The 15,004-nt window shown below is 42.4% G+C and overlaps 1 protein-coding gene across 6 annotated transcripts in view; it reads right to left on the bottom strand.

Annotated features, from left to right (window-relative positions):
* The window catches only part of lmbrd1 (LMBR1 domain containing 1), a 180,069-nt gene that overhangs the window by 97,292 nt on the left and 67,773 nt on the right, over positions 1–15,004 (bottom strand). For all 6 annotated transcript variants that reach the window (XM_031813193.1, XM_031813196.1, XM_031813194.1 and 3 more), the window contains exon 6: positions 6,382–6,470. In XM_031813193.1, the coding sequence (XP_031669053.1) occupies positions 6,382–6,470 (89 nt within the window). The remainder of the gene's footprint in view (positions 1–6,381; positions 6,471–15,004) is intronic.

The raw sequence follows: 15,004 nt of genomic DNA, 5'->3' as shown, positions 1-15,004 counted from the left end.
AAACTGTGGATAACTATTGGTAAGACCAGGGTCGTGGGTAACTATTGGTAAGAGAGTGGTGATAGCTAAGCCAGGGTCGTGGGTGACTATTGGTAAGAGAGTGGTGGTAGCAAAACCGTGGGTAACTATTGGTAAGACCAGGGTCGTGGGTAACTATTGGTAAGAGAGTGGTGATAGCTAAGCCAGGGTCGTGGGTGACTATTGGTAAGAGAGTGGTGATAGCTAAGCTAGGGTCGTGGTAACTTTTGGTAAGACAGTGGTGGTAGCAAAACCGTGGGTAACTATTGGTAAGACCAGGGTCGTGGGTAACTATTGGTAAGAGAGTGGTGATAGCTAAGCCAGGGTCGTGGGTGACTATTGGTAAGAGAGTGGTGATAGCTAACCCAGGGTCATGGTAACTTTTGGTAAGAGAGTGGTGATAGCTAAGCCAGGGTCGTGGGTAACAATTGGTAAGAGAGTGGTGATAGCTAAGCCAGGGTCGTGGTAACTTTTGGTAAGAGGGGGGTGATAGCTAACCCAGGGTTGTGGATAACTATTGGTAAGAGAGTGATGATAGCTAAGACAGGGCCGCGGATCCAATCCCATATATGAAATCATTATACACTCATTATACTCTGACTTTTGTTAGGAATGTAGAAATAGGCTAGGTGGTTTCACAAAAACACTTTTGATAAGCACCTGCTAAATTACATATAGCCTTTACATTTTGGTTGAAAATGAATTATTATGTCTCCAGTATGGTTGCGAGGCTCAGAGAGAAGACTGGATGTGAGACCAGGATATGAGAGTCTGCGACAGCCTTAACACCCCTCAGAGGAGAGGACAGTAGCTCTCTGCCACACACAGTCACTCAAGGCTATATCATTGGATTACTGTGGAGTCTCTCTCGCTCAAAGAGTTGGAGGGGAAGGAGGGAAGAGGGGAGGGGAAGGAGAGTGTCTATCCACTTTGGGAAATGCAGGGAGAGATAAATTACCACCCTGACTGATCCTCTCAGAGAAACAGAGGGAAGAATGGTTGACTGGAGAGCACGCCCTTGAGCGTATTAAAACCACACACAGATGACTGGCGTTAGAAAAGAAAGTGACATTCAGAGACCAGGTCTAGAAAAGATTGGAACCAATAGTCAGTCTTCACTGCACAAAATAGGAACCAACCCATGTCCCAGATGCAACAGTCAAGCCCTGCTTCAACCTACTAGCCCTGCTTCAACCTACAAGCTCTGCTTCAACCTACAAGCCCTGTTTCAACCTACAAGCCCTGTTTCAACCTACTAGCCCTGCTTCAACCTACAAGCCCTGCTTCATCCTACAAGCCCTGCTTCAACCTACTAGCCCTGCTTCAACCTACTAGCCCTGCTTCAACCTACAAGCCCTGCTTTAACCTACAAGCCCTGCTTCAACCTACAAGCCCTGCTTCAACCTACAAGCCCTGCTTCAACCTACAAGCCCTGCTTCAACCTACAAGCCCTGCTTCAACCTACAAGCCCTGCTTCAACCTACAAGCCCTGCTTCAACCTACAAGCCCTGTTTCAACCTACTAGCCCTGCTTCAACCTACAAGCCCTGCTTCAACCTACAAGCCCTGCTTCAACCTACAAGCCCTGCTTCAACCTACTAGCCCTGCTTCAACCTACTAGCCCTGCTTCAACCTACAAGCTCTGCAAGAAAGCACAAGCAATTCCAAGCAGCTATTGACGGCGTCCCAAACGGCACCCTACTCCCTACATAGTGCGCTACTTTTGACCATGGCCCAGAAGGGTAATAGGGAGCAATTTGGGATGTAGCCAAGTCGCTGAGGGGATTTCTACACCGGCATGCCTCATTGCACCATTGTGGATAATGTAATGGCCACCCCATTTGAGCTGCAGTCGCTGCAGTTTGTGGCCTAAATTAGCGGTTTGCAGGGCCGGGGTCGGGAGGCTGACTTAGTGAGGAGCGTCTTCCCCCAAGCTCAATTAACCTCCCATCTGGAGTAGGAGAGAGAGGGGGAATTAGCAGAGGGATGATCCTGCCTTAATGTAGTATGGGTCCCAAATTGCACCCTATTCACTGTACTGTATATTACACTACTTTTAAAACAGGGCACTGGTCAAAAGTAGTGCACTATGAAGGGAATAGGGTGCCATTTGGGGGACAGACGCTTCCTCCTGAGCAACACTGACATTTCCCCACAGGAAGGGAGGCTGCAGTAGAAGATCAATAGCCCTGAGGAAGAGGTCAGGCATGGTGGGAGGAGTCAGGAAGGGTGAGGAAAGGCTTGGAGAGAGGGGGGAGGTGGGAGGAGTCAGTCAGGAAGGGTGAGGAAAGCATTGGAGAGAGGGGAGAGGTGGGAGGACAGTCAGGAAGGGTGAGGAAAGCATTGGAGAGAGGGGAGAGGTGGGAGGACAGTCAGGAAGGGTGAGGAAAGGCTTGGAGAGAGGGGAGAGGTGGGAGGATGGTCAGGAAGGGTGAGGAAAGCATTGGAGAGAGAAGAGAGGTGGGAGGACAGTCAGGAAGGATGAGGAAAGCATTGGAGAGAGAAGAGAGGTGGGAGGACAGCCAGGAAGGGTGAGGAGAGGGTCAGAGAGAGGGGAGAGGGGAGAGGTGGGAGGACAGTCAGGAAGGGTGAGGAGAGGGTCAGAGAGAGGGGAGAGGTGGGAGTACAGTCAGGAAGGGTGAGGAGAGGGTCAGAGAGAGGGGAGAGGTGGGAGGACAGTCAGGAAGGGTGAGGAGAGGGTCAGAGGGAATTGAGGGGTAGGAGGGGTATCAGAAGGGAGGTCGGGAGGGGTAGAAGAGGCGGACAGGGCCAGGATCTGACTGCAGGCCACAGTGGGAAGAGTGTGACAGATGGGTTAACTTCCTCCCCTGATCCCCAGATGCTCCGGAGCAGAGAGAGCCTCCTGATTCCTCTCTTGGAGCTGTGCACAACATGATCCCGGCTGCTGCCTCTTCATGCTCTGCTCCAACTGTAAACCCACCATTAAAGGACTACTTATTAATTCACCTGGTTGGCTATAAACCTGGCTCTGTCACAACTATCTGGAAGCCCAAGATCTAACAAGTACAGTGTACACAGGCATTAGTCCTACATACAGTGTACATAGACATTAGGTCTACATACAGTGTACATAGACATTAGGTCTACATACAGTGTACACAGACATTAGGTCTACATACAGTGTACACAGACATTAGGTCCTACATACAGTGTACACAGGCATTAGGTCTACATACAGTGTACATAGACATTAGGTCTACATACAGTGTACACAGGAATTAGGTCCTACATACAGTGTACACAGGCATTAGGTCTACATACAGTGTACATAGACATTCACATGGACCCACACAGACAGCATACATATGAGGACCATAGAGGACCACTCAACTTGGACTGGCACATTCAAATGCAAGTCACGTTAGGAGAAATAGATATATATATATATACGTGTGAACTGCTATAGAGGGAAGGGGTCATACTCGTCACAGTTCTGCAGTGAAGAGAGAACCGTCTTTCTTGAGTGACACATCAAAGCAAGGGAGGTTTTCTCCCTTTTTTTCCAGGAGACAGATGGTTGCGAGTGGCACAATGAGGATGGTTGACATTGACGAGGGAAAATGTTGCCTCTGCCAAGTCCACACGTCACCTCAGTATGCAGCCTTGTGTCAGCCATCCATCCATCGCTCTGTCTGGTCCATACAGCTTTTCAATACCACCACTAAATGGAGATTTATTACCAAGCACACTGAGACAAGTGAGTGATGTGCTGGGTCATTCACGAGGGCTATCTGATCAAAGGACTGAGTGTGGAAACCACATTGAAGCATAAGTGAGGTGGTAACACATCACATTAAGAAGTGACTGTAAATGGTTTATAAGTAGGTTATAAACAGTTAGTATGTAGTTTATAAATCCCTTATAAACAGTTAATATGTAGTTTATAAATCACTTTTAAACAGTTAAAACTTTGTTAGGAATTGTATAATTGTCATTTTGGTAGAACTTTTAAACTGTACCTAAATGTAAAGTGGTATGTAAACCATACCTAAATGTAAAGTGATATGTAAACCATACCTAAATGTAAAGTGATATGTAAACCATACCTAAATGTAAAGTGTTATTTAAACCATACCTAAATGTAAAGTGATATGTAAACCATACCTAAATGTAAAGTGTTATTTAAACCATACCTAAATGTAAAGTGATATGTAAACCATACCTAAATGTAAAGTGATATGTAAACCATACCTAAATGTAAAGTGATGTGTAAACCATACCTAAATGTAAAGTGATATGTAAACCATACCTAAATGTAAAGTGATGTGTAAACCATACCTAAATGTAAAGTGATATGTAAACCATACCTAAATGTAAAGTGATGTGTAAACCATACCTAAATGTAAAGTGATATGTAAACCATACCTAAATGTAAAGTGATGTGTAAACCATACCTAAATGTAAAGTGATATGTAAACCATACCTAAATGTAAAGTGATATGTAAACCATACCTAAATGTAAAGTGATGTGTAAACCATACCTAAATGTAAAGTGATGTGTAAACCATACCTAAATGTAAAGTGATGTGTAAACCATACCTAAATGTAAAGTGATGTGTAAACCATACCTAAATGTAAAGTGATGTGTAAACCATACCTAAATGTAAAGTGATATGTAAACCATACCTAAATGTAAAGTGATATTTAAACCATACCTAAATGTAAAGTGATGTGTAAACCATACCTAAATGTAAAGTGATATTTAAACCATACCTAAATGTAAAGTGTTATTTAAACCATACCTAAATGTAAAGTGTTATTTAAACCATACCTAAATGTAAAGTGATATTTAAAGCGTACCTTACTGTAAAGTGTTATTTAAAGCGTACCTTACTGTAAAGTGTTATTTAAAGCGTACCTTACTGTAAAGTGTTATTTAAACCATACCTAAATGTAAAGTGTTATTTAAAGCGTACCTTACTGTAAAGTGTTATTTAAAGCGTACCTTACTGTAAAGTGTTATTTAAACCATACCTAAATGTAAAGTGTTATTTAAAGCGTACCTTACTGTAAAGTGTTATTTAAAGCGTACCTTACTGTAAAGTGTTATTTAAAGCGTACCTTACTGTAAAGTGTTATTTAAAGCGTACCTTACTGTAAAGTGTTATTTAAAGCGTACCTTACTGTAAAGTGTTATTTAAAGCGCACCTTACTGTAAAGTGTTATTTAAAGCGTACCTTACTGTAAAGTGTTATTTAAAGCGTACCTTACTGTAAAGTGTTATTTAAAGCGTACCTTACTGTAAAGTGTTATTTAAAGCGTACCTTACTGTAAAGTGTTATTTAAAGCGTACTTTACTGTAAAGTGTTATTTAAAGCGTACCTTACTGTAAAGTGTTATTTAAAGCGTACTTTACTGTAAAGTGTTATTAAAAGCGTACCTTAACCTAAAGTGTTATTTAAAGTGTACTTTACTGTAAAGTGTTATTTAAAGCGTACCTTACTGTAAAGTGTTATTTAAAGCGTACCTTACTGTAAAGTGTTATTTAAACCATACCTAAATGTAAAGTGTTATTTAAAGCGTACCTTACTGTAAAGTGTTATTTAAAGCGTACCTTACTGTAAAGTGTTATTTAAACCATACCTAAATGTAAAGTGTTATTTAAAGCGTACCTTACTGTAAAGTGTTATTTAAAGCGTACCTTACTGTAAAGTGTTATTTAAAGCGTACCTTACTGTAAAGTGTTATTTAAAGCGTACCTTACTGTAAAGTGTTATTTAAAGCGTACCTTACTGTAAAGTGTTATTTAAAGCGCACCTTACTGTAAAGTGTTATTTAAAGCGTACCTTACTGTAAAGTGTTATTTAAAGCGTACCTTACTGTAAAGTGTTATTTAAAGCGTACCTTACTGTAAAGTGTTATTTAAAGCGTACCTTACTGTAAAGTGTTATTTAAAGCGTACTTTACTGTAAAGTGTTATTTAAAGCGTACCTTACTGTAAAGTGTTATTTAAAGCGTACCTTACTGTAAAGTGTTATTTAAAGCGTACTTTACTGTAAAGTGTTATTAAAAGCGTACCTTAACCTAAAGTGTTATTTAAAGTGTACTTTACTGTAAAGTGTTATTTCAAGCGTACCTTACTGTAAAGTGTTATTTAAAGCGTACTTTACTGTAAAGTGTTATTTAAAGCGTACCTTACTGTAAAGTGTTATTTAAAGCGTACCTTACTGTAAAGTGTTATTTAAAGCGTACTTTACTGTAAAGTGTTATTAAAAGCGTACCTTACTGTAAAGTGTTATTTAAAGTGTACTTTACTGTAAAGTGTTATTTAAAGTGTACCTTACTGTAAAGTGTTATTTAAATGCACCTTACTGTGAAGTGTTACCAGTCAGACAATACTTACGGTTGTTCCCCAGCTCCTCAAACAGATACTGCATCTTTTCCCACTGGGTACCATTCTGATTAGGTGGGGCTTCAAGAGGAACGAAGGCCCTGCAAAAAAATACTATTCATCAAAAACCATTGGCTTTATTAGAAGTAAAATATGATATAGCCTGATCCCAGATCTGATGGAAGTTGGCTATACAGCACAAACAGATCTTATGGAAGTTGGCTATACAGCACAAACAGATCTGGGACCAGGCAAGTTAAAATAAGGTTAGAACATGTGATAGCCTACTTTGTAAAGTGAATGTATTAGAGAAACCATGACTTTGGGTATTCTCCAGTGCATTTCTTAATGGAAACACAATGTTTTGATTACTTCCCTTGATAATAATTGCTTCTATCAACAGCCGTCAGCATCATCAGCAGTGCAAAACAACTTTTAGTTTCCCATACACTATTTACATAAAGTTGTCCCTGCTAGACAAGTTTATTTACCTAGCATTGAAGGGAATGTATTCAGGGAACTCTCTTCACTGTCAGAATGTCAAAACATACCCCCCAGTCTGAGTCGAGAGACTAGCTAACACCTGCCACTGAAACCAACAGGATGGAGTGAAATATTGAAATATTCATATTTTTGTATTGAAAGCCTTCTTCAGGGTTGATGACAAAGTTAATTTACTGTTTCATTTCTTTTGGATCTGCAATTAAATGGATCAAGGTGTGCATTTTGTTGGACTAAAATAGACATTGCCAAACACTAACTAGAGATGGAATGTATTCCTGGGAATGGCTTTCACTGTTATTTACTTAGCTGAGTAGGGCAGACCATTTAATTTCCCCAGGAAAACAACAGCATTAATCCAACTACACATTGGCAGAGGGTTAAGTAGCAGCAACAATGACTATTGGTAGAGGGTTTAGTAGCAGCAACAATGACTATTGGTAGTGGGTTTAGTAGCAGCAACAATGACTATTGGTAGAGGGTTTAGTAGCAGCAACAATGACTATTGGTAGAGGGTTTAGTAGCAGCAACAATGACTATTGGTAGAGGGTTTAGTAGCAGCAACAATGACTATTGGTAGTGGGTTTAGTAGCAGCAACAATGACTATTGGTACAGGGTTTAGTAGCAGCAACAATGACTATTGGTAGAGGGTTTAGTAGCAGCAACAATGACTATTGGTAGAGGGTTTAGTAGCAGCAACAATGACTATTGGTAGTGGGTTTAGTAGCAGCAACAATTACTATTGGTAGTGGGTTTAGTAGCAGCAACAACATCAATGACTATTGGTAGTGGGTTTAGTAGAGGCAACAACATCAATGACTATTGGTAGTGGGTTTAGTAGCTGCAACAACATCAATGACTATTGGTAGAGGGTTTAGTAGCTGCAACAGCATCAATGACTATTGGTAGAGGGTTTAGTAGTGACAACAACATTAATGACTATTGGTAGAGGGTTAAGTAGCTGCAACAACATCAATGACTATTGGTAGACAGTTAAGTAGTGACAACAACATCAATGACTATTGGTAGAGGGTTTAGTAGTGACAACAACATCAATGACTATTGGTAGACATTTTAGTAGTGACAACAAATTCAATGACTATTGGTAGAGGGTTTAGTAGTGGCAAAAACATCAATGACTATTGGTAGAGGGTTTAGTAGCACAACGTCTTGAAATAAATGCAATGCAATCCTTTAAAGTGAGAGTAGGTTGTAGCTTTGACAATGCTTTTCACACTAGCCAAATCTAATCAATAGATAACAGAATGATTCATTTCTTTCTTTGTCTATTTGTCTGTTTGTGTACAAACCAAAACAAGGCCTTGAACTCAGTTTTTTTTGCAGTCTATTGTTGAGACCTTTACCTTCTCCACCGCAGCCTGTCCTACCCATCCAATTACTTTTAGAATTAACAGGCAATTCATCTAATTATGACGTTTAAACTACGACCCAAATGGCACCCCATTCCCTTTACAGTGCACTATTGTTTCCAGGGCCCCTAGGACTCTGGTCAAAAGTAGTGCACTAACTAGGGAATAGGTGCTATTTAGGATCCCAGGATAAATTTTTTGCTGCCGTTAACACATTGCTAGTGCCAAACCACGTTCGCTGGCAATTTCGACCTGTTAAAGCCAGCACTGTGCTATTTTCAAACTGTTATGCAAGGATTAGTAATTGACCTGTTTAATATCAGCACACTTGCGGTCAGATGGGAGGGGTGGAAATATTTGAAGTGTGTCCTTAAAAACATGATCCAGGGTGCTAATTTCAGGCAGCGCTGATATTTAAGAACAACCAAAAGCTGGTTTTGATTTGATTTGATTTCTTAGGAACCCCATTAGTGACACCAACGATGACAGCTGGTCTGACTGGGGTCCGACACATCGCGAAAAATACATTACAGACAGAAGACTTACATACATTTATAAACATGAAAATGTAGTCTCTGTGTGTGTGTGTGTGTGCATCTATTAGTTCCACATACATGTCAGTACATACACACAACAAGTAGGTCACATGGGGGAGAGGCGTTGAAACAAGGTTTGGCTGTTCACTATATAAGATGGAAGGGAGTTCCATGCACTCTGTAATGGCTCTGTAAAATACTGTACGTTTTCTTGAATTTGTTCTGGACCTGGAGACTGTGAAAAGACCCCTGGTGGCACGTCTGGTGGGGTAAGTGTGTGTCAGAGCTGTGTGTAAGTTGACTACGCAAACATTATGGAACTTCCAAAACATTGTTTCTTATGAAAACAAGAAATCAGTTGTTTGTTATAAAAACAAGAAGTCAGTCTTTCCTCAAGTCTTAGCCAAGAGAGACTGACATGCATAGTATTTATATCAGCACTCTGACTACAATGAAGAGCAAGACGTCCCGCTTTGTTCTGGGCCAGATGCAGCTTAACTAGGTATTTATTTGCAGATCTCGACCACATGACTGGACAATAATCAAGATAAGATAAAACTAGAGCCTGCAGGACTTGCTTTTTGGTGTCAAAAAAGCTGAGCATTTCTTTATTAAGTACATACCTCTTTACAACCATTGAATCTAAATGTTTTGACCACGACAATTTACAATCTAAGGTAACACTAAGTAATTTAGTCTCCTCAACAGCCACATCATTAATTACCAGATTCAGCTGAGGTCTAGAGCTTAGGGAATTATTTATACCATATACAATGTTCTTAGTTTTAGAGATGTTCAGGACTAGTTTATTATTGGCCACCCACTCCAAAACAACTCCTTGTTAAAGGTTTCAGTGACTTCATTAGCTGTGGTGACTGACGCGTATATGGTTGAGTCACCAGCATACATGGAAGTGCATCGACGACGTCGTCCCCACAGGGACTGTACGTACATATCCCAACCAGAAGCCATGGATCCCAGGCAACATCATATCGAGCTAAAGGCTAGAGCTGCCGCTTTCAAGGAGCGGGAGCCTAATTCGGACGCTTATAAGAAATCCCTCTATGCCCTCAGATGAACCATCAAACAAGCAAAGCGTCAATACGGGATTAAGATTGAATCCTACTACACCTGCTCGGACGCTCGACGGATGTGGCAGGGCCTGAAGACTATTAAGGATTACAAAGGAATACCCAGACACAAGCTACCCAGTGACGCGAGCCTACCAGACGAGCTAAATGCCTTTTATGCTCACGTCGAGGCAAGCAACACTGAAGCATGCACAAGAGCACCAGCTGTTTTGGATAACTGTGTGATAATGCTCTCGGTAGCCGATGTGAACAAAACCTTTAAAAAGGTTAGCATTTACAAAGCCGCTGGGCCAGACGGATTACCAGGACGTGTACTCAAATCATGCGCGGACCAACTGTGAAGTGTCTTCACTGACATTTTCAACCTCTCCCTGACCGAGTCAGTAATACCTACATGTTTCAAGCAGACCACCATAGTTCCTGTGCCCAAGGAAGCAAAGGTAACCTGCCTAAATGATTATCACCCCGTGGCACTCACGTCGGTAGCCATGAAGTGCTTTGAAAAGCTGGTCATGGCTCACATCAACAGCATCCTCCCAAACACCCTGGACCCACTCCAATTTGCATACCGCCCCAATAGATGACCAATCTCAATCGCACTCCACACTGCCCTTCCTCACCTGGACAAAAGGAACACCTATGTGAGAATGCTGTTCATTGACAACAGCTCAGCGTTCAACACCATAGTGCCCACAAAGCTCATCACTAAGCTAAGGACTCTAGGACTAAACACCTCCCTCTGCAACTGGAACCTGGACTTCCTGACGGACCCCATTCTCTTTTTGTACACTGCTGCTACTCGCTGTTGATTATCTATGCATAGTCACTTCACCCCCACCTACATGTACACATTACCTCAACTAACCTGTACCCCCACACACTGACTCGGTACCGGTGCCCCCTGTTTATAGCCTCGTTATTGTCATTCTTATTGTGTTACTTTTAATTATTACTTTTTATTTTAGTCTACTTGGTAAATATTTTCTTAACTCTTCTTGAACTGCACTGTTGGTTCAGGGCTTGTAAGCAAGCATTTGACGGTAAAGTCTACACAGTTTGATTTGAAACACATGGTGTGTTTAATGCCAGTGGCAGGTCATCTCTATCCTGGACATTTTCTAACATCATTACATTTTACATGTATTTATTGTTGTTGAAAAAAAAATGCTTGTTTAATTTAATAAAGTCAAATTTATTAGAATGATTCACCATCCTGGTTTTAGTAGTAACGTGGTTGGTTATGGCATGAATTTTGACAGCAGAAATACAGCCTATCTAGACATGATGCACACTGCCAATATGAACATGGAACAACACTAATGTGGAACAACAGTAATGTGTAGAGTAGACTAATGTGGAACAACAGCAATATGTAGATTAGCCTAATGTGGAACAACAGTAATGTGTAAAGTAGACTAATGTGGAACAACAGTAATATGTAGATTAGCCTAATGTGGAACAACAGTAATGCGTAAAGTAGACTAATGTGGAACAACAGTAATATGTAGATTAGCCTAATGTGGAACAACAGCAATATGTAGATTAGCCTAATGTGGAACAACAGTAATGTGTAAAGTAGACTAATGTGGAACAACAGTAATATGTAGATTAGACCAATGTGGAACAACAGTAATGTGTCGATTAGCCTAATGTGGAACAACAGTAATGTGTAGATAAGACCAATGTGGAACAACAGTAATGTGTAGATTAGCCTAATGTGGAACAACAGTAATGTGTAGATAAGACCAATGTGGAACAACAGTAATGTGCTGTGTTGTTATACAGGAACTCAAATCCTTCTGTTCACCTGATTTAGAATTCCTCACAATCAAATGTAGACCGCATTATCTACCAAGAGAATTCTCTTCGATTATAATCACAGCCGTATATATCCCCCCCCAAGCAGACACATCGATGGCTCTGAACGAACTTTATTTAACTCTCTGCAAACTGGAAACGATTTATCCGGAGGCTGCATTCATTGTAGCTGGGGATTTTAACAAGACTAATCTGAAAACAAGACTCCCTAAATTTTATCAGCATATCGATTGCGCAACCAGGGGTGGAAAGACCCTGGATCATTGTTACTCTAACTTCCGCGACGCATATAAGGCCCTGCCCCGCCCCCCTTTCGGAAAAGCTGACCACGACTCCATTTTGTTGATCCCTGCCTACAGACAGAAACTAAAACAAGAAGCTCCCACGCTGAGGTCTGTCCAACGCTGGTCCGACCAAGCTGACTCCACACTCCAAGACTGCTTCCATCACGTGGACTGGGAGATGTTTCGTATTGCGTCAGCCAACAACATTGACGAATACGCTGATTCGGTGTGCGAGTTCATTAGAACGTGCGTTGAAGATGTCGTTCCCATAGCAACGATTAAAACATTCCCCAACCAGAAACCGTGGATTGATGGCAGCATTCGTGTGGAACTGAAGGCGCGAACCACTGCTTTTAATCAGGGCAAGGTGTCTGGTAACATGACTGAATACAAACAGTGCAGCTATTCCCTCCGCAAGGCTATCAAACAAGCTAAGCGCCAGTACAGAGACAAAGTAGAATCTCAATTCAACGGCTCAGACACAAGAGGCATGTGGCAGGGTCTACAGTCAATCACGGACTACAGGAAGAAACCCAGCCCAGTCACGGACCAGGATGTCTTGCTCCCAGGCAGACTAAACAACTTTTTTGCCCGCTTTGAGGACAATACAGTGCCACTGACACGGCCTGCAACGAAAACATGCGGTCTCTCCTTCACTGCAGCCGAAGTGAGTAAGACATTTAAACGTGTTAACCCTCGCAAGGCTGCAGGCCCAGACGGCATCCCCAGCCGCGCCCTCAGAGCATGCGCAGACCAGCTGGCCGGTGTGTTTACGGACATATTCAACCAATCCCTATACCAGTCTGCTGTTCCCACATGCTTCAAGAGGGCCACCATTGTTCCTGTTCCCAAGAAAGCTAAGGTAACTGAGCTAAACGACTACCGCCCTGTAGCACTCACATCCGTCATCATGAAGTGCTTTGAGAGACTAGTCAAGGACCATATCACCTCCACCCTACCTGACACCCTTGACCCACTCCAATTTGCTTACCGCCCAAATAGGTCCACAGACGATGCAATCTCAACCACACTGCACACTGCCCTAACCCATCTGGACAAGAGGAATACCTATGTGAGAATGCTGTTCATCGACTACAGCTCGGCATTCAACACCATAGTACCCTCCAAGCTCGTCATCAAGCTCGAGACCCTGGGTCTCGACCCCGCCCTGTGCAACTGGGTACTGGACTTCCTGACGGGCCGCCCCCAGGTGGTGAGGGTAGGCAACAACATCTCCTCCCCGCTGATCCTCAACACTGGGGCCCCACAAGGGTGCGTTCTGAGCCCTCTCCTGTACTCCCTGTTCACCCACGACTGCGTGGCCACGCACGCCTCCAACTCAATCATCAAGTTTGCGGACGACACAACAGTGGTAGGCTTGATTACCAACAACGACGAGACGGCCTACAGGGAGGAGGTGAGGGCCCTCGGAGTGTGGTGTCAGGAAAATAACCTCACACTCAACGTCAACAAAACTAAGGAGATGATTGTGGACTTCAGGAAACAGCAGAGGGAACACCCCCCCATCCACATCGATGGAACAGTAGTGGAGAGGGTAGCAAGTTTTAAGTTCCTCGGCATACACATCACAGACAAACTGAATTGGTCCACTCACACAGACAGCATCGTGAAGAAGGCGCAGCAGCGCCTCTTCAACCTCAGGAGGCTGAAGAAATTCGGCTTGTCACCAAAAGCACTCACAAACTTCTACAGATGCACAATCGAGAGCATCCTGGCGGGCTGTATCACCGCCTGGTATGGCAACTGCACCGCCCTCAACCGTAAGGCTCTCCAGAGGGTAGTGAGGTCTGCACAACTGTCATCCAGAAGGCGAGGTCAGTACAGGTGCATCAAAGCTGGGACCGAGAGACTGAAAAACAGCTTCTATCTCAAGGCCATCAGACTGTTAAACAGCCACCACTAACATTGAGTGGCTACTGCCAACACACTGTCAATGCCACTGACTCTACTCCAGCCACTTTAATCATGGGAATTGATGGGAAATGATGTAAATATATCACTAGCCACTTTAAACAATGCTACCTTATATAATGTTACTTACCCTACATTATTCATCTCATATGCATACGTAGATACTGTACTCTATATCATCGACTGCATCCTTATGTAATACATGTATCACTAGCCACTTTAACTATGCCACTTGGTTTACATACTCATCTCATATGTATATACTGTACTCGATATCATCTACTGTATCTTGCCTATGCTGCTCTGTACCATCACTCATTCATATATCCTTATGTACATATTCTTTATCCCCTTACACTGTGTATAAGACAGTAGTTTTTTTTGGAATTGTTAGTTAGATTACTTGTTCGTTATTACTGCATTGTCGGAACTAGAAGCACAAGCATTTCGCTACACTCGCATTAACATCTGCTAACCATGTGTATGTGACAAATACATTTGATTTGATTTGATTTGATTATGTGTTGATGTCATGCTATGCTGTTGTCTTAGGTCTCTCTTTATGTAGTGTTGTCTCTCTTGTCTTGATGTGTGTTTTGTCCTATACATTGTTTATCCCAGCCCCTGTCCCTGCAGGAGGCCATTTACCTTTTGGTAGGTCGTCATTGTAAATAAAAACGAGTTCTTAACTGAATTGCCTTGTCAAATAAAGTTAGGGAGGTTGGAGGGACACCATGTGTGACTGACGTGTTTTCCGTTTGCTCCCGCAGTATTCTGAAAGTTTATGTGAATTCTGCAGCAGAATCGTATTTATTTTCAAATATTAGTTTGGTGATCACTTTCCGTAAAAACCAAGACTACTTTGCTTTCGAATGTCGACAGAAAATAAGGCCAAAAACATGACTTTGGGAAAACCCGGCCCACAAGACCCACTCTCATCACCTCCCTCTCCTGAGTCTGAGGGCCAGGGGACTCACACTTTACCTGGGGGTGCGGCTTGGCCTGACGGCGCTGAAATGAACATTCTCGTGGCCATCAAACTATTACGCTCTGAGATAGTTGGAATGAAAACGGAGGTAGTTGCTACGATTGAGGCACAAAT

The sequence above is a fragment of the Oncorhynchus kisutch genome, unplaced genomic scaffold (genome assembly GCF_002021735.2).
Source record: "Oncorhynchus kisutch isolate 150728-3 unplaced genomic scaffold, Okis_V2 Okis04b-Okis11a_hom, whole genome shotgun sequence".
NCBI classification, from domain to species: Eukaryota; Metazoa; Chordata; class Actinopteri; order Salmoniformes; family Salmonidae; genus Oncorhynchus; species Oncorhynchus kisutch.
The sequence above is the reverse complement of the archived record's forward strand: the minus strand, read 5'-3'. Positions and strand labels throughout refer to the sequence as shown.